Source organism: Tursiops truncatus, chromosome 14 (genome assembly GCF_011762595.2).
Source record: "Tursiops truncatus isolate mTurTru1 chromosome 14, mTurTru1.mat.Y, whole genome shotgun sequence".
NCBI lineage: Eukaryota > Metazoa > Chordata > Mammalia > Artiodactyla > Delphinidae > Tursiops > Tursiops truncatus.
The window spans coordinates 31054423-31074261 of NC_047047.1; the positions used below are offsets into that span (position 1 = coordinate 31054423).

The 19839-nt window shown below is 40.3% G+C and overlaps 1 protein-coding gene across 7 annotated transcripts in view; it reads right to left on the minus strand.

Annotated features, from left to right (window-relative positions):
• Nucleotides 1-19839, minus strand: part of ANTXR1 (ANTXR cell adhesion molecule 1) — a 266303-nt gene that overhangs the window by 227979 nt on the left and 18485 nt on the right. For all 7 annotated transcript variants that reach the window (XM_073791293.1, XM_033838374.2, XM_073791292.1 and 4 more), the window contains exons 2-3: nucleotides 11770-11841; nucleotides 7360-7431 (exon numbers count right to left, since the gene is read on the minus strand). In XM_073791293.1, coding sequence (XP_073647394.1) covers nucleotides 7360-7431; nucleotides 11770-11841 — 144 coding nt within the window. The remainder of the gene's footprint in view (nucleotides 1-7359; nucleotides 7432-11769; nucleotides 11842-19839) is intronic.

The window sequence follows — 19839 nt, forward strand, 5'->3', positions numbered from 1 at the left end:
GCTTTCCTCTGATACATATTAAACCTTGAACAAACTTACACTTTCTGTATTACTTTAGATATTCCATAGCACATGAAAAGATTGCCAATTCGTTTTTCTAAACTTGTGCAATCCTTATTGCAAGCCTGACAAAGACAGTATAAAATGAAACTCTTGAATATTCTTAATATTAAATATTAATAAGTGATATATTTAGGTTTATATTAAATCAAATCCAGAAATATAATAAAAGAGCAAACCATGGTGAATAAAATTTATTTCAGGAATTTAAGGTTAGTTTCACATCAGGAAATTTTTTGATTTGAAATTTTCACATAGACAGGGCAAAGGAAATAAAAGAAAGATATAATTATCTTTTGATGACAAAAGGGCATTTAATGAAACTAACATTTCAGATAAAAATGTTTTAATAAACTTGCAGTTGAAGAATCATTCCTTAATATAGTAGATAAAAAACTCTATGAAGTCAATATCCAATAAGGTACATAATTGTGAAACACAAGTTCCATTAAAGTTTGAAAATTTTAGCCAACGTAATAAGATACCCAAGAAGACACACCATATACAAAAATAAACACAAAATGGTTTAAAGACGTAATTAACATAACACCATTAAACTTCTAGAAGAGAACTTAGGCAAAACATTCTCAGACACAAATCGTACCAATGTTTTCTATGATCAATCTCCCAAGGTAGATTAAATAAAACCAAAAATAAACAAATGGGACCTAATCAAACTTAAAGGCTTTTGCACACCGAAGAAAACCATCAACAAACTGAAAAGAAAACCTAAGGAATGGGAGAAAATATTTGCAAACGATGCTACTGACAAGGGGTTAATAAGCAAAATATACCAACAGCTCATACAACTCAATATCAAAAAAAACAAGCAACCCAAGATAACTGAGAAGTTATACAAGATATAAATATTAGAAAAGAGGACAGAAGTTATCATTAATTATAAATAATATAACCATCTTACTAGAAAACCACTCCAAAATTAACTGGAAAAATATTAGAATTAATATAATGTTTCATTAAAATGATGGGATAAGAAATAAATCTACAAAGCAATAATTTCCCCCAAGCCAGTATTTCTTAACTGTTCGGGGGGCATAGGCCTGTTCTATTGCAAATTACAATCTCCCTGGTTTGCAAATTTTAAAAAATAATTTTATGGAGTTCAATAAAAGCCCATGGATCCCAAATTATAGGTTAATTGCTTTATAGTGAACAATAGTTTAGAAAATACAACAGAAAAAAGATTCATTCACAATGGAAGCAAAACTTTAAAATGTCTAGGAATAAACTTAGTGAACACTGTATGAGACTGAGCTGAAGAAAATATCAAAACCTCATTGGGGGATATAAAAGAGAAGTGATATATCCTTAAATAAGAAAATCAATATAGTAACAATGTAATGCCATTTTGTTAAGGTTATTCTGTACTTTTCATACAGTTCAAGTGAAAACCCCAGGAATATTTTGGAACATTAAAAAAATTACTTAAAATGCATGTGATAGGGAAAAATACCCACTAAAGACTAGGAGATTTTCACACAGGATTAGAAGTGAGGAAGGGCTTGTCTTCCAGATGTTAAAACTAATGAAAATAATGTGGTAGTAGCATAAGAACAGACAGAAATGCAGTGCATCAGAATAGAAAACCCAGCAATGGACACAAGTCTATGAAAAAGTTTAACTTTTCAAATTGGTAGTAAAGGATTATCCAGTAAATGGTGTTGGAAAAACTGCCTAAACACTTGGAGAAAAAACATGGATCTTGGCTTCATACCTTATATCGGATTAATTCTAGAAGTAATAAACTAAATGTAAGAAAAAAATTATAAAAAATACTGTAAGTAAAGGTAGTCATGAAAAGGACAATAGCAGCCCGATCACAATTATGAATACTGATGTTAAATTTCTGAATAAAATACAGAAAACAGAATTCAGTTCTATATCAAAATGATAATATATCACAACCAAGTGTAACCAGATACGCATATGGCCCAATTTTAAAATATCTTTTGTAATGCATTTCTCTGTATTAGTAGGTCAAAGGAAAAATATGACTTCAATAGATACCAAAAATGCATTTGATTAAACTGAATATCTATTCCTGTTTTCTTTTAAAGGAAGAGTTGGACTTCCTCGACATGATCTCATTTCCAAATGATGAAACATCTGAAGTATTTTGATTAAGATCAGGAAAAAGATTAACCAAGGGGTTTTTAGGGAATCATGTGCAGTAGTTAACACTAAAATAATTTATTCTATTAGTACTTAAATTAACATTAATCCTTTATTATGCTAATGAGGAAACCTAAAAAACTTGTTACAATTTTTCAATCATTTTGCAAACTGATGAAGTTAAGAAATCTTGAAAGAGCAACATAATATGGTGCAAAGCCCATGAGTTGGACTGAACAGAATCCATAATCAGAATACCAGTTCTGCCATTTTTATTCTTTGATCTTAGCAAGTTATCTAAGCTCTCTGAATCTCAGTGTCCTTATCTGTAGAACTGAAGTAACAGCAGGCTTGCTATAGGCTACCTCTTCTGTGGATTATAATAAAAAGTCTGGACAAAATGAAAAAAGCAAACACAATAAAACTCTGAAAAGTAAAAAATGCAAGTGGATTGGAGAGTTAAAACCTGGAGAAATAACCCATACAAGGATGAATTCCAATTTGTTTTTCTTCATTTCCCTCGTGGCTTTAATCTGAGGGTGGGCCTCAGTCACATGGCAGTAGCCTGGGATGTCGCCTAAAAGCTAAGAAAGCCACCATATTTCTGGCCCTTGGGAAAAGCGGCCCCTGTGGTTCAAAGAATGTGGAGGAAATCCCATTTCTATTTGTCTCTTATGACTCCTGGCTTTGCCCCAGGGGTGGCCTCAGTACAGAACTGCATGCAGCAATGTGGTGACCAAAACTCCAAGAGAAACCCCATTTTTCTTGCTAGAAGACTTGGAGGGCAGGGGCCTCTGAGAAAATCCGTGTGTGGGGAACCCTGGAGAGGAGAGAGCTGGTGAAGGGGATCCCTCTACTTCTGTGTATGAAGCTGTAGAACTCCCAGGCTCATCTCTGAACTGCATACGTGCAGGAGACACCCAAAGCAGCTTAGCAAAGACTTTGAAAACTGAACCAAAATCAAAACCACAGAAGACAAGATAGAACCTGTGATCTGAACCTAGCCAGGGTGATTGCCTACTAAAGCAAACAAACAAACAGACCAACATTCTCTATAGGATTTGAATACGACTCAGACGCTCAACAACATGATATTAAAAACTTGTAGAATATGATCTAAATTTGCTTGACATACAAATCACCTAGAAAATGTGACCCATTCTCAGGAGAGCAGACAATTAAGATGCCAATCCTGAACTATTGGAATTATCAGTTATAATAACTGAAGTTATTATATAATAGGAGTTATAATAACTATAATCTATGAGGTAAAGGTAACACACTTGAATTAAATGGAAGGATAGACGTTCTTGGCAGAGAAATAATAATTTTAAAAAGAACCAAGTAGATATTTTAGGACTGAAAAACACAATATCTATAATAAGAAATTCAGTAGAAGAGCTAAACAGCAGAACGGAGATGACAGAGAAAAAGAGTCAGTTAACATGAAGACAGAACAATAGAAACGATCTGGTATAAAGAACAGAAAGAAAACTGCAAAAGAAAAATTGAACAGAACTTCAGGGACATGTGGAATAACAACAAAAGGTCTAACATGTGTGTCACTGGGGTCTCAGAAGGAGAAGGGAAAATGATCAGTGCAGAAAAAATTATTTGAAAAGTAATGGCCACAGATCCACACAATTTGGTGAAAGACATAAATTTCTAGATTCAAGAAGCTCAGCAAAACCAAAAGAGGATAAACTCAAAAAACAAACAGAAAAAAAAACAAACAAAAGTGTGCCAGACACATCATAATCAAACTGCTGAGAACTAAAGATAGAGAAAAAAATCTTGACAGCAGTTAATGAAAAATGACACTTTACATATGAAACAATAAATCAAATGACCACAAAGACCACATTAGAAATTGAAGTAATAATGGTTATATGGGAATAAATAAATGCTATGTAAAGTGCTTAGCATTTAAAAGACACAAATGGCAGAGGTATCATTAGTCTAATTGTAATTCCTCTACTACATCTCAACACAACGTAATTATTTTCCATTCTGTTTCTTCAACCTTCCCATGGTTTCCCCTGTGTGGATCTGATCCCGAGAACTGAATGCAAATGTACTTTTGATATACCCCAAACCTTTTGCTCTTGTTGAAATGAGAGTCTCTGCTAATTCATGTCTTGTTTTTGAACGAGAGTTTAAAAATTCTGTAAGTCTCCTCAGTTACTACATAGGTAAAATAATGCATCTTTTACTGTCTTATAGGGATATTATGAAGATCAAATGAGACACAGAAAAAATATATAAAAATTCCTGTGACCAACTAAACCACTGAAAGTCATATATTTCAGAAACAGTAGCAGGTTGGAAGTTCTGAAAGTCTAATTCTTTACACCAATCTCATGAGAAACTATTTTAGAGAGAGCTGGCTTGCCTGCGTCTTTCCACAGGCTAACAAGGTTGGGGATGGGTCAGTGAACCATGGTCATGCTTTGCCAGCTGACCCACAGATTAGGTCAAGCAGTCACCACATGAAACTCATTCAGCCTTATACACATATATATATATACACACATGCTTTTCATATTCTTTTCCATTATGGTTTATCACAGTATATTGAACATAGTTCCCTGTGCTATACAGTAGGACCTTGTTGTTTATCCATTCTATATATCATAGTTTGCATCTGCTCATCTCAAATCATTCAGCCTTTAGCAAGGTATTTCTGGCTGTTGTTTGATGCAAATTCATCTCTTAATTATTAAATGCTGCTTCCAGCAAAGTAGAGATTCCAATCCCAGTCTTCTCCTTGGCATGGGATACTAGGAGTAGTGAAGTTAAGGTACAAAAAACTAGATTCAAAGTAGGATTCAGATGACTAATTTGAGCTAGCATAACCAAAATGGGTCTGAAAGACTCGATGTTCTACTAGTGTTTATAAATCTGTGACTTCCCTCCACCCCTCCAACTTCCCAGAGGCTGTGAGCAGTGGCACACAACATATCCACAGGGGATGTGTGAACTTGGTCTCTTGCCAAACTCGTAGGTGCAGAGCGAGTGGAATCAGCATGAAACAGCACTACGCAGCCTTGGGTTGTAGGAGGATGTGAAGAATGGGTGAGAGAGGAGTTTTCTCTGAAGAAAAGACATCTCTGCAAATTATGACTCAGATATTATCATATATAAAGACTGAGAGAGATTAGGAGTCTTGCATAGAGTCCATAGGCTAGAGACATTGTCTCAGAGCTTCTTAAAATCCTTGACCCTATAGGAGAGGGGTGAGGACATTGTTAACTGCTCAGAGAGAAAGGATGGAAAGGATGATTCAATATATTAAAAATAGCCAGACTTCCTCTGTCTGACTCTCAAAGAGAACCACGGTAGAAGGACGTTGAGACTCGATCAAGAGTGAAAAGATTTAGATACAGCTGTCGTTATTGCCTGTTTCATAGAGATCCTTATGAGGATAATTATGAGAAAATTACGACAATAAATATTACAGAAATTATGACACACAGTTGGATGGGCCATAAACCTTCTTCTTGTACAAATTTTTCTTGCTCGTGATTTTAGGATCATTATGAAGCAGCTTGGAAAAGATTGTGTACCAATATTTTGATAACCTGTATTATAAGTTCTGTGATGTCTTTTTTCTTGCATCTCTTTTCTACCTTAATGCAGGTCACTTCTAAGGAATCTATGTAGCTTGCATTTGAATGACTTGAATATACTTTAGTTCCACTCTGATTTGACACAAAGAAGCACTAATAGGTCTCAGGTATTGCCTGTTTTATGAGCCTGAAGTCCACTGTAAGAAGAAACCCAATATCAAGAAGTTGAAACAAATTAACTTGTGTGGAAGGAATGTAAAGAAAACGTTGGGTGGCTTGGCCAGAGCACTGTTAGAACAGCGTGTTGAATTGTAAAAAAAAATTTTGATGTTCTGTTTCAACTTTCAGTAGCAAATAAATGTGTGTATAGAGGATCTTAAAAAAAAATCCTTGGCCAATACTGAAGGGAAATCACACGGGCTTCTTGGGCTTCATGAGTCTCTGTTTAACAGCAGGTGGAGTGGAATGTGCAGCCTCCATCTAGAGTAGACGCTGCTTGTATCCTTAGGAACATGACAAGGCATCAGATTCTCCTTCTGTTAATAAGGAATAAGAAACCCTTGTTTTTAAATGGGGTTTCAGTGCATCTCAAATGGCATGCATGCATATAATAGATACTGCTGAAGGAGCAACAGGATTTGAAAACTTCCATACGGTACAGAGTGCTTTTTTTTTGTTACAGATGGGGAACAAAGACATGGAAAAAATGGGGACTAGCTCAGATGTGCTGCGTGAGTGCCAATTCCAGAAAACCTTACTCCATCCCGTTAGCCCTATTCTCATTTCTAGAAGAATCACACAGAATAAAGTCTTCCTGCCCTCCCTGTACTTGCCCTTCCTCCCTTCCTTTCCCCAACATGTCCAAGTAAGTCGGCCCCTAGTCCCACGTGTGCCCCGCCCTGGGGCCTCTCTCTTGTGGACCATACCACTTTTTAAAAAGTGGACAAAGCATCATTAACGCAGGAAAAGTGTCATCTCCAATATACCATCCTAGCCGTGAATAAATGACGTGTCTCTGTTACTGCTAATTTTCATCTGCAAGTGGTAAAACCCCAACTAATGTTTTTGTTAAGCTAGGTCTAACTAATCCTTTTCTGTCAACCACATTTTCCCATACCTGATTCCAATTTCTTCTAATTTTGTAGTGCCATAAACCCTCCCTTTCTATTCGCTGCCTTAGTCATTATGGATGATAATATTTCAAGTTCTTCCTTCTCTCATAGCACACTTATTATATCTTTGAACACTTCATCCACAAAATAAATCTAATTTAAATAAAAGAAAATATATTCCCTCAAGAATTTGGTTTGCTAACACCTTGCTCCAAGTTAGCAGACTGAGTCACCAATCAAAGGTAAGATTTACCTTAACGTGATTTAGTCATTTATAAAATTTCACTGACATAAGGAAATTCTATCAAAGTCATCGCAGCGTAAATTAACAGATGGGTCAATGTGCAAAGTTCAAGGCATAAGTCAAAGGAGAGAACAATTCAATTAAAATCACTGCCAGGTCAAAGCTGGCAGTGGGGCACAGATACCGGAACTACTCAAGAAAAGATGGGTTTTGTAATGACAGGGGTGGGGAGCGTCCTTACCTGTCTTCTGTTAGCTTCATTAGGGTTGTTCCTTGAGTAGAGAAGACAATAAAGGACATTCTTAGCTGTGGACTGGAAAGGAAAAGCAATTCTATTAGGGCAGAAAGAGAGACTGTGGAATGCCATTCCCTTCTAGGCTTCCCCCCCTTCTTCTCTTTATATTACGGCTGCCAGAGCTGCCAACATTCAACCCAAAGGGCACCTTCACAGCTGGTGTTGCAAGTAGTCAGCCAGCAGCTGACTTGAAGCTGTGGACCAAAGAGAAGACCCACTTTGTCCTCCTGGAGGCTGCTTCTGATTTGACCACCACTCAGTGAGTGTGGGTCGCAAGTAAGAAAGCTAAGATTCATCACTTTCCTCTGCTCTGTCTGAAGTGTGCCCCTAGAAGACTGGTTTGCATGCTGTCTATACAAATCAGGATCCCAACGGACAACATTTGATAGTGCCTCCACTGTAGTCTGGTGTATCCTCTACTGACCAGGGTGTCTCAGGCAATGGCAGCTTGATGCCATTAAGATTATACAGTTCATTTTACTCTGAAAGTAGGATCACCATCAACTTCTAATTTCTATTTGGCTTCCCAAGGAGATTACCCTATAAGGAAAGCATGTGCTGATGGGTCACAAGACTATCTATTCTACTTGGTAGTTAAACTTCTCATGATTAATGAATACATCAGCATGGTTTTTATATGGCAGTACTTGGGAGCTTTTCCAATGTGAAATCCACACTCTGAGAGATAGATCACCTCTCAGCTGAGGACAAACATGTTTTTCGGTCTGCAAGATAGACTGTCAGACTACAGTGGATTCACCACTGGAATGCCATCCTTTGGGGCTCTCTCTAAGTAGCCAGATGGTTCACCCTTCATAGCATCAACCTAGTTCTTCATGATGCAGTAAACTCCCATACCTGACCTGGCCCCAAATCTTATATTTCCCACTTCCTAAAATGTTTCCCCAAACCTTCCCCCTTTTCCTGACAACAGTCATTGTTTCCTAGCTGGTGACCTTGCCTATCATCATTCCTTGCTCCAATTCATTCCTCACACTGCTTCCAGGATTATTTTCCTAAAATATAAATCAGATCTTGTCATTCATCTGCTATCAAACCTCCAATGGCTCCTAATGCATCCAAGATAAAGTCTACATCCATTACCGTATGTCTGATGCACCTTCGGAAAACCTTTAGCATGATGTGTAATACTTGGTAGGAGCCCAAGCAACACCTGGTGAATTGAAATTGGCCTTTTGAAAAAGACCTGGGTTCCCTGTCCATGGCAACATGCTGCCTTTTACTACCTCACTAGTGCTGGGCCAGGAGGATACCACATCAGAAATGATAATAAAAATCATAATTATCATGATAATGTAATAATGGCCAACCCTTTCAAGTACTTGTTATGTGCCAAGCACTACTGTAAGTGATTTGCATGTATTATTTCATTAAACTTGTAACAACTTTATGAGATCATTACTATTATTATTCCTACTTTCCACGAAAGGAAATTGAGACCCTGAAAGATAAAATAATTTTCCCAAAGTCACACAGTGGGAGAGTGGTAGACCTAGGGCTTAAAACCAAGTATTCTGATTCTAGAACTTGGGCTCTTAACCACTATGTTATACTGCCTCCCTTATATAGAGTTAAGCTCTGGAAAGAATGAATTTGAAATGCAGGAAATGTAGGTCTCCAAGGGGTAATTGGTATATGAATCTGGGCTGCAGACATAATTTGGGAGTTCTCAGCATACTGATGTGAGTAAAATTGTTCAGAGTATCAGCAGGGAGAAGGGAAGGGAGCCAAACCAGAACCAAAACCAACATTTAAAGGCCTGGCTCCGGGCAGGGGATGAAAGGAGAGCCAGAAGCCAGCGGAGGAGAGAATTTTAAGGAGAGATAAATCTGAATCCAATGAAACTCCTCTATCCAGCAGAACAAGCACTGCATGGCTCTCAATGGATTTGTCCTCTAGGGCATCACTTAGGGAATTTGGGGAGAGCAAGCAGGTCGAGGGTGCGGATGAAGGCCAGGTGGGAGTGGGTTAAGGAATGAATGAGAAGTAAGGATATGGAGATGGTGAGTCTTTAAAGATATTTGAGTGAGAAACTGGTAAAGAATTAAGGTAGCATCTATAGGAAGACATGATCAGGAAATTCATTGTTTTTTTTTCAGATGAGGTTATGTCTATTGATAGCGGAAATGGAGCCAGAGGAAAGGTAGAGAAAAATACAAGAGAGAAACAAAGACCTGGGGGATATTGGAGACAATGGGATAAAATGGACTAAAATGGAAGGACAGGCTTTAAATAGGAGGGATACTTGAATCTCAGAGACGATGGGAAGGGCATGCATCCATCTTTTAAGAGGAGGATTGGAATAGGAGGTAATCCCTTGCTTGCTGTTCTCTGGGCTCTTGGTGAAATAGGAGGTGAAGTTCTTTGCTGAGAGTGATGGATGTGAGGTTCAGGTTGGGGGCTTCAAGAAAAAGGAGAAAAGTTATATTACTGATTGAGAAGGTATCGTGTGTCAGGCACTACTATCGGCCCTGGGGCTGAAGCAGGCAACAAAAGACAGACCCTCCTCTTGGAGTTTGCGTGGCAGTAGTGTCTTGCTGCCACACTTTGAGGAGGGTCCAGAGCCAAAGAGGGCCAGAGGAGACAATTAAAGGAAAGTGCCTCGTGGTCTAGATGAAGCCATGTCAACTGCTCTGGTCCTTAGTTTCTTTGTCTATAAAACGAGGAGGACTGACTTAGTTCCCCCAACTCCTGCCTCTACCGTCTTTGGATCTAAAATAGCAAAGTGTCTGGAGTTTCTGAAGGAACTGGGGAAGAGAAGTGTCACATGCTCACTCTTAGCCAGGTGCTGGGCTAGTTGCTTTGCACATGTTTTCTCATAAAATTTTCACATGCAAACTAGGGTTCAACCAAGGTAAGTAAATTGCTATGGTTGCCCAATGGAACTTGGATGAAAATCCACATCTGCTTAACTTCAAAGCCTTTTCCAGGAGACTCCTCTGCTTTAGAGGGAACAGAAAACCATTAGAGGAAAGACAGACAGAGCAGACACTCTCCAGTGTCTGGAGGCAGATTTGTTTTATATCACTCCAGATGGATGAGAGTGTAGGAAAGGACATTATGGGTCAATGACAAAAAAGACTCCTATGGAAACTGGAATTATCCAACTATTGGGTTGTTTGACTCAAAAAGCAGCAGTTTCTCACCAGAGCTATTCAAGTTGGGGGTTAGTGAATGCCTCGGAGGATAGCTTGGGAAGTTGTTCCTTTCAGTTCTAAGCTTGTACAATTCTCTTAACTTTGCTTTTAATACCATCCACGTATTTGCTTCTCTTCTTTTCCTCTACTTTTCCCGCCTGTCTCCTCCCAGCCTCTGTTTTCTCCCTTCATCTGGGTGTAGATGCTTCCTGCTGTAGTTTCCAATTTGTGGCATAACGGAGAGGACACCTCTTAACCCCCTCCCTCCAATCAAGTGGTGGGTACATGTTGAGACCAGTGAGTGAATTTGCAGGGAACACATCTGTCATGACCCTGGTCTCAGAGGACAACTTGTCTTCTGAGATTAAAAAAAAAAAACGTATTCAAAGAGGAAGTATATGGTTACTCACATCAGCTGGAAGACTCTACAGAGACCATCAAGCAGGGTTGGAGCTGCTTTCAAATTTACAATGATCAGAACAATTTCACCAAAGACCTTGACAACTGGCTTCAAGCATATCCGTTAATGCTATCACCGTTGTGTTGTCCTTTGGAGGCTGCACACCAGGAGGGTGAAATGACCTCCTTTCTTTTACTAGTGGGTGTCTATACTTATTGGAAAGTAGGACCTCCAAGGCCCCTGCAATGTGTATAGTGACAATGTTCAAAACTGCATTGTCCTTCCTTGGAAAGTGGTGTCAAGAATGCTCAGAGGATTCTACCTGATAAGGCATATATAGCCAGGCTGGCCAACCATGGCGGTTTGCCCAGGACTGAGGAGAGTTCCCAAGATGTGAAACTTTCAGTGCTAAAACCAGGAAAGTCCTGGGCAAACTGGGATGAGTTGGTTACCTTACACCCTGCAGCCTCTACACACGGGTCCAGCCAGAATGAGCCAATTGCCCCAGCATGATGCACCGTGAAAGAAAATGTTAACGATCCTTCTAGAAGGATATTATTTGACAAGAGAGGGAGAAAGTTAACATGTTGGTCTTATAACCTAATCAGGGTCCTCTTGAAAACACGAAGCCAAAAGTTATTCTAATATGTGGCAAAGATGAAAACAAAGTCAAGTCTCCGTTATAAGATCTGAGAGTCTACCTTCGTCAAAAAGCATCCCCAAAGTGGTCAGTCATTAGTAGAATAGCAAACATGCTGGTTGTACTCATGACAGAGAACTACTCATTATGTTTCTCACCTGATGAATTTATGAGCCAACTGTTCCACGAAGTAATAGATTTCATTCCAGTGGTGCAGCACACTTCCTGATCTAGGAAAATAAAACAGATGTGACTTAATCAGGTGTTCATTTGTCTTTACCTTGTGTCATACAGTCTATCACTTTACTTTTGACCTATCCTCTAACTGGGCTTATTATCTGAAATTTCCATAACTTTGGAAATTATTTAAAAGGATGCTTTATGTTAGAATTCTGAGAAATTTTGGTAAAGAACTTCCTTCACTCCTTCCCACCCCATTCCACACACTCATACGCTAAAAACAAAACAAAACAAAACAAAAAACCCTGGGCCCAACCAGATTCACAGTTTAGTTTCAAATCTTTAAGAAACAGTTATTTTTGTGCTCTTTAAATGATTGCTTTGATTACAGAAGAAAAATGATTCCAATTCATTTAAATGAAATTAGCACAAACTAGATGCCCAAATAGACAAAGATAAACAAATCCCCCTCCTCAAAAAAGAAGAGTCCAAATTCATTGGTAAATATAGATTCAAAAATCTGTAAATAAAATATTAGCAAAATGAATCCAGCAGGAATCCAAAAGAATACTAATTAATTAATTGGTATTTATTTCAGGAATGTATTGATAGTTCAACATTTAAGGATATCTAATGTAACTAGTCATACTAATAAATAAAAGAAGAAAAATGATACAGCCTTTTTTTAATAAAAAGGGGGAAACTTTACTGGAAAAAGAGGGAAACTTTCTCTAAGACAGATGGGATCATAGCATTTTAGATTTGGAAGGGGGCTTCTTTATTTCCCAAGGCTGACTTCTGTTTCACTGATACGACTTACTACTGCTTCAGTTCAGCTTCTAAGTACTTTTCCTAGTGCTCATACTTCAATCTGTTGCATTGACTTCATAGTAGCTTTTTCTATTCTAACCCACTCTTCTGTAGCTTTGATGTTCTTTCCTTTTACTTAAGGATCTGTTTCAGCTGAGCCTTGCATTTCTGCCTGTCATTCTAATAATTCTTGAGGTTAGAGTTTGCTCCTTTGACTCTGACATTTTGTACTGCAAACATTTTCCACTGTTTTCAGATTACTTTTATTTTTTATGCACTCATTTATCTTAATTTTAACTTCTAGAGAGTTATTATTATTTTGTCTTTGTTTCAGACTATTTTATAGATATTTAAGATGAATTTGGGCAAAGTAGATTTTAGACCTTCCTTTTCATGATGCAATATCTTTAGGAATTCTCATTCTGGTTGAGTGTATTCCATCTCTATGAGGAAAATTTATTTTCTTCTGCCCCATATCCAGAAATGATATGTCTGTCTGACCTGAGCAGAAGTGATACAATATGTTATGGTCATGTGCTGAAAGATTCCATATCATAAGGATATCTCATGTTCCTCAAGTTAATCTATAACTTCAATTCTAGGAAAAATTCTGAAAGGAAGTTTTGTTAAACTCAAAAACGGACTCCAAAAATGAAATGAAGACTACAGTTCTAAAAGTCATCAAGGCAATAATGAAAAAGAACAAAGTTGGAAAGTTTGCCCTATCACATATAGTGGCCCTATGTGTATGATACAGAACAGCAGAAGGAATGGAGTGAAATGGAGAGCCCACACCTTGATGTATGTGAGGTCTCTCTATACAGTGAAAGTGGTGCTTCAAACTGGGGAGGGAGAATGAACCCTTCCATAAGTGGTGCTGTGACAAGGGATTTGTAGTTGGAAACAACCAATCAGATCACTGTCTCATACCAAATGTCACCCTGGATGTATTAAAACCTAATGGGAAAAACACAACTTTCAATCCATTGAGTGAATTATAGAAGGAGATTTTTATGTCATCCTGTTAGTGAAGGGTTTCTTCAACCAGATACAAAAAGTAGGAATTGCTTTTTAAGAAAAGAATAATTTTGACTATCTGAAGGGTCTAAAATTCTGGGTGACAAAAGATACCATAAACAAAGACAAGAAGAGAGTGAGAGGGACTTCCCTGGTGGCCCAGTGGTTAAGAATCCGCCTTCCAGTACAGGGGACGCGGGTTCGATCCCTCATGGGGGAACTAACATCCCACATGCCGCGGGGCAACTGAGCCTCTCTAGTGCACTGCCACTAGGGAGAAGCCCGCGCAGCCACAATGAAAGATCCTGCATGCCGCAACTAAGACTCGACACAGCCAAATAAAACAAAAATTAAAAAAAAAAAAAAAGAAAAGGAGTGAGAGAAGATGTCTGCAACAAATAAAAAAGGCAAAAGATTACTGTCCAGGATATGTAAATAGGTGGTACAAGTAAATATTAATAAGGCAAACTATAGAAAAATAGACAAAGGTTCAGAACAGGCAATCCCCTGAAGGATGGTAAGTCAGCATTTGAAAAAACATTCAGCTCTTCTGATAAATATAGAAATGCTTTTTTAAACAATTGTTTGGGGAAGAGCAAGCAGTTTCAGGGGGCAGCAGCATAAAGCCCACAGGATAGAGGGCTGAGGAGTTGGGGAGTTGGGGAAACGGATCAGGGAGAGAAGGGGGCAGGGGCTCTTTTATAAAAAATAAACCTTTTCCAATAAACTTTTCTATTCCAGTTTCTCAGCCTTTATACATTTCATCTGCTTGGGACACACAATGTCCACACTGGCAAACTCCTACTCATTCTGTAAGACTCAACTTGGTCTCTGCCTGTTGCCTTTGACCAACACAGATGGGGTTCGTTGCTCCTGCCCCAGGCTCTCAGGGCACCGTGTACATCTCTCAGTCACCATCCTCTGATACTGGGTTGCAATCACTTTTTTTTCCAGCTCCCCTTGTGAGGGTCTTAAGGATATTTGCCTCTCCAGGATCTACCTGTTTGTTGGATGGAAGGAAAGAAGAGCGTGGGGAGACGTCTCTATTGCTCATGGATGTCTCCTGATCTTTTGCCAGCTGGACAGCACCTCTTCCGGTCTCGTCTGGATGAACAGCCTGGGCCTGAGGCTCAGACGGCTCCAGCCAATTCCTGTGATCCTATGTGAACCCGAGGAACCTTCCCAGAAGAGTCAAGGATTCTAGAGCACAGCTCCTTGGTGAACGGGCCTACCTAATCATCAACAGTAGATGTCTGGGCTTAATGCGAGCTGGGGGGTCTCCCCCAAAGCTCACCAGAACAGCATATCCCAGCCCTGCGCTTTTAAAGCTTTGGGAAGCCTTTTATTAGAATCCCAGCCATCCTCCTGGACAAGCTTCCGTTGTATATTTCAAATCTCAAAGACTGGTCCTGGCTCCTCTTCTTCAGCTATGGGGTAGATGCTCTGGCTGGCGATCCTAGTGAGGGTCTGGCAGATCTGGCCCAATGCTGTATAGGTGCTTCAGACGAGGCACTGTGTGACTGCTACTCCAGTTATAATTCTACAACTCCTCTCCACTGGAAGCAAGAGACTTCCTTGAACACGGATTGTCTGTGCCCACTTCTGAAATACAATTCTGTATTTTGGCCCATATCACCGAAACAAGTACCATCTGAAATTTTGGGTCCTGAGGGGTAGGGTAAGACACCTATGATTAGGGAGGAATCCCCACAGCTCCTCTATTCCATGGTTGATTTTCTCATTGGTAGAGAAGTCCTGTAGTGTGGGAATTAAACTGGGAGGGGAGGCAAAGTATAGGTGAAACAGGGACTTGAACTAGAATTGGGGGTCTGTTTTTGGCTGTCTGCTAAAGGAGCAGGGGTTTCGAGTAAATCCTTTTTGAGTTTATTTCTTTGTTTTCAAGGATTGGCCGCAAATCATTTGCGTTCCTTTACTTATTAAAAAGGGTCACCCAATGTTAATTTACATTTTCTTTTGGCTTAAAACATTTCATTTTCACTATTCTTCTGTCTGACTGACATGTAAAATTCAGACAATATTAGTATTCATCTGATTTCTTGATGCTAGATATAGGGAAAGATCCAAGAAATATCCTGGAGTGTTAAGAAAAGTCTAAAGCTATCTGGAACACTTTCTTGCCGATTGACAGGTGCTCTCTTTTCTCAGGAAGAAAATAAAATGAGGCCCTTAAGATAAAATGAGAGCGAAGGAGATACTGACAGGTTTGCTTCTCCCATCCCAGCTCTACTGATAATTGTCCTGTTACTGTTGAGGTTTGTTGTTTCATATTTACACATGACCATTCTTTACACAATTATATAAGCCTGGACCAAAATATACCCTCTTTGTGACATGCTTGAGATGGACTTAGCTTATTCCCTCAAGCACTGAGGGTAAACATAACCTTCTAAGATTCTGGGAACAAAACTGGTTTCGTCTTCTCTTGGGTTACCATGGGACCCCAAGGGGCCTCAGCTATGAAAGTGGCAGAGGAATATGGGGTTATGTAGACCTGCACCTTGGAATCCTTTAGTCCTCATGACTGAACTTCTTAACCTACACATGCACGTTCTGTCCTACCCCCAAATCAGATCACCTCTTAGAGAAGAAAAGAGTCCCATGGCAGCTGTTTCTGGTTTTAGCATGGAGGTGAGCATGTTGGATGTCCCCAGGAGCAAGGGTTTTGCCTGACTTGGGCCATGGTCCTCTCCCCTGCCTCACCACCACCCATTGACCACAGATGGACTCCTATTAACTACTTCATCCATGGGGGATCTGGAAACTACCCACTAAGACTTGAACCAGACTCCTGCCCTTCTCTCATGGGGATAGATATGCTGGGTCTTTAATTTTGTTTGGACTTTCTGTTAAAACGTGCGTGTCTTACCCACACTTTGCCTTGTAAACTGATTTTCTGGTTTGGAATCGGATCTAGTAGCTACTCCCAGAATAATCAACCCAGGATGGTGTGTCCATGTTCAGACCTTGGCTTCTTTTCAACCCTGAGGACCTAAGTGAACTCCTGGTCATAGCCAGGAGAAGTAGGGTGTTGGGTGGGGAAGGGGCAGCTTCTCTCCACCTTATAATGTGTAAAATATCTCATGTATCATGCCAACCTGTTTAAGAATTACTGATCTTAAAATCCCAGCTATGGAGCCCCAATGTTCTCCTTAGTAATGGCTCACCCAGCCATTGTTACCAAAGCCCCAGGGAGGAAATAAAAACTCCTTCCTAGTCCAAATATAAGTATTACTGGGAAAGATTCCATTGAACTCTGCTGTGGGTTGTTTTGTCTTGTTTTGTTTTTAAAATTGCTTTTAACACACAATTGCTGACTAACTATAGTCAAAGAGTTGAAATATCCATGTTTTAGAAGTCAGTGGATGTGAAATGTCCCAGATATTTGACTCAATTAAATCCTAACTCAAATGCAGTTCTAGCCCCTGAAGATTTCCATGGGCCAACTGGGTATCAAGATGGCGTGCAGGATTCAGGCTTTTCTTGGTATTTCATGCCTTGGTTCCACAAGTATAAATCTCAGACAAATTTGGTATTCAAGTAGCCTCCCAGGAATTCTGCTTCATTACAGCCCTACAGAGTTCTATGCTTAAAGATTCACTCAATACACCCGGGTCCACTCAAAATCGGAGTCAACCCCTCTTCACACCACCTCCCGACTCGGCTTTGAGAAGGGCTCCCCAGACCATCAGGAGGCAAAGCCACCAGTCCCACGAGAAGGTGACAGCTGGAGCAGCTCCAGAGTTCCTCGGCTAGTTTTGTTTTTCTACGCCCTCTCCAGCACCTGGAACATGATAAGAAGTCAATACCTTTTGTGACAGTGCATTCACCGTGTCCCCAGGGAGGGGTTTTGCGTGGAACCTCGCGCGGCCCTCGGATTATTGCTCAGTTATTTCCAAGGGTTTGATATGCAAAGAGTAAGAGCAAAGTAAGAACCCTGAGTCTCATTTTGATTCGTTTCTGAAACACATTCTTTTGTGTTTATGTGAGTTTCCAAACCTCCCTGTGGTTAAGCTCCTTAGAAAACACATGCTCTTTCCACTAACCACAGATACAACCAGTCAGAAAGAATCAAGTGGGCCAAATTGAGTTAGAATTGTCCCTCCTCACCCTTTGCACATGGGTTAGGGGAAAACGAAAGGGGACAAAAGAGCTTGCAGTTGGAGCCATCACCCAGGAGTCTTTTAATTCTGGAAGAGCAGAGTCGCGGTAAGCATGGAAATGATAAAACTGTCAGGTCCTGCTTTTCCTTAGCCCCACCCGGCTGAAGTCATTCATGTCCTTAGTGACCCACCCAGGTCCCCAGCTAATCCTGGGAAGGTATGGCAGCCTCAGGCGCAACTAAGCAGGACCAGCAATTAGTTCTGGCCCCATGTTCATCTGTATCCCCCCTCCTCACCTCCATCCCACTCCCTCTCTTCTTCCTTGGCCCTTCTCTCCTTCCTCCTAGCCTCCCCTGCACCCTAACTGGCTGGAGCCCGAAAGCCAGCCCAGACCTTCAGCCCTTGTCCTCCTATGATTGACTGGGGTCATGGCCAAGCCTCCCTCCTGCTCAAAAAGCTTGACCTCGACGCTTGCCTCCACTCCAGTTTCGTCAGATACCAGTGCAGACCCAAAGCAAGCCACTGAGCACTGTACTTTGAGTAGATGGGCTACCCACCCTGCTCCTGTCTGCATCTGGAGACCCCAGCCCCGCCGTACTGATGCGTGAGGAATTTCCCCTTTAGTCCATCTCACTGATGGCTACGACAACAATGACTTTCAAGCTGTGGAATGCAACCTATTAGTGATTTGGGAAATCAGTTTGGTGGGATGTTGCCAACAGTTAATAAAAATGAAATAGAATAGAAACATCAGACATATAGCATACCATAGCAGAAAGTCATGCTACGTGAAACATTTAGTCAACTATGTGTAAGTAGTGCACATACACTGTGTTAAGATGTAAACTGTATTTTTCTTGTCAAGGATCAAAAAGATATTAGAGCAAAACATGTACTCCTTTCACCTCCACCAGTTTGCCTTTTCTAACGCGCGCCCGCGCACTCACGCACCAGGAAAAGCCTAAAGACATTTTCTCACATCAAGTATTGGTTCTTTTGGTGCAAAGTCAACACAAAACTGTTGTTGTTGCTGTTGTTACGAGAACAGAAAACTGGTTAGCTGTCCAAAAGGTATTTCCCATAATTGAAACGCACACCAAGATGTGATAAAGGAGGGCCACCAGTCAAAGCCACCAATGCGATCGGTGGATAACCACCAGGTGACCATGACAAGACAAGGGATGGTACTGTGGCTGCCAGAAGACTCAGAGGCCCCCTTCACGTGCAGGCCACAAGGACACAATAAGCCCCCCTCAAACACAGAGCCATAGGAGTGAGAGAAGTGGGGGCAGGGCAAGACTGAAAAGATTGAAATTTACTGAGTGTTTAAATTCGTGCACTGGGCTAGGATTTCCCATTTGGAAGAAAGGTGCCTCCTCTCCTCACTACACCTGCACCCAGCAGGAGGGTCTTTTGAAGATAAGCAAAGCAGCTTCGAGTTATTTCCTCTACCCTCGAGTATAGTGAGCATAAGTTTTTTTCTACCCTGAGAACGGTGGCCACTTTAACTCACTCCCCATTGTCATGATGATTAAACTCCCGGGAGCAAAGTATGAAGTGCTGGTTTTCTTACCCACACTCAGGATTAGCTCTTTCTCAAATATCTGTAAGTTTCATAAATGAAGAAGAGTTTTCATTATAGCTTTTATTTGAATGTATTTAATAATAGGCCACAGATTTTTTGCATATTTACAATTTATTTGTCTTTCTTTGTTTTAAAACACGGTGGATCAGTTAGGACCGGCCACATAATGCGTAGGATCCCGTGCAAAATGAAAACACAGGGCCTCTTGTTCAAAAATTATTAAGAATTTCAAGATGGCGACAGCAGAGCATTAAACTAAGGGCAGGACCTTTCTAAGTGCGGGTCCCTGGGCGACCACGCAGGTCCCATGCCCATGAAGCTGACCCTGGCATCGTATCCTTTGCCCATTTTCTATTGGGGTGCAAATGTTTTCTTAGATCAGGGGTCAGCATACTTTTTCTGTACACGGCCAGATGGTAAATATTTTAGGCTCTGTGGGCCATATGGTCTCTGTGGCCACTACTCAACTCTGCTGTTGTAGCACGGAAGCAGCCATTGACGGAACATGAACTAAA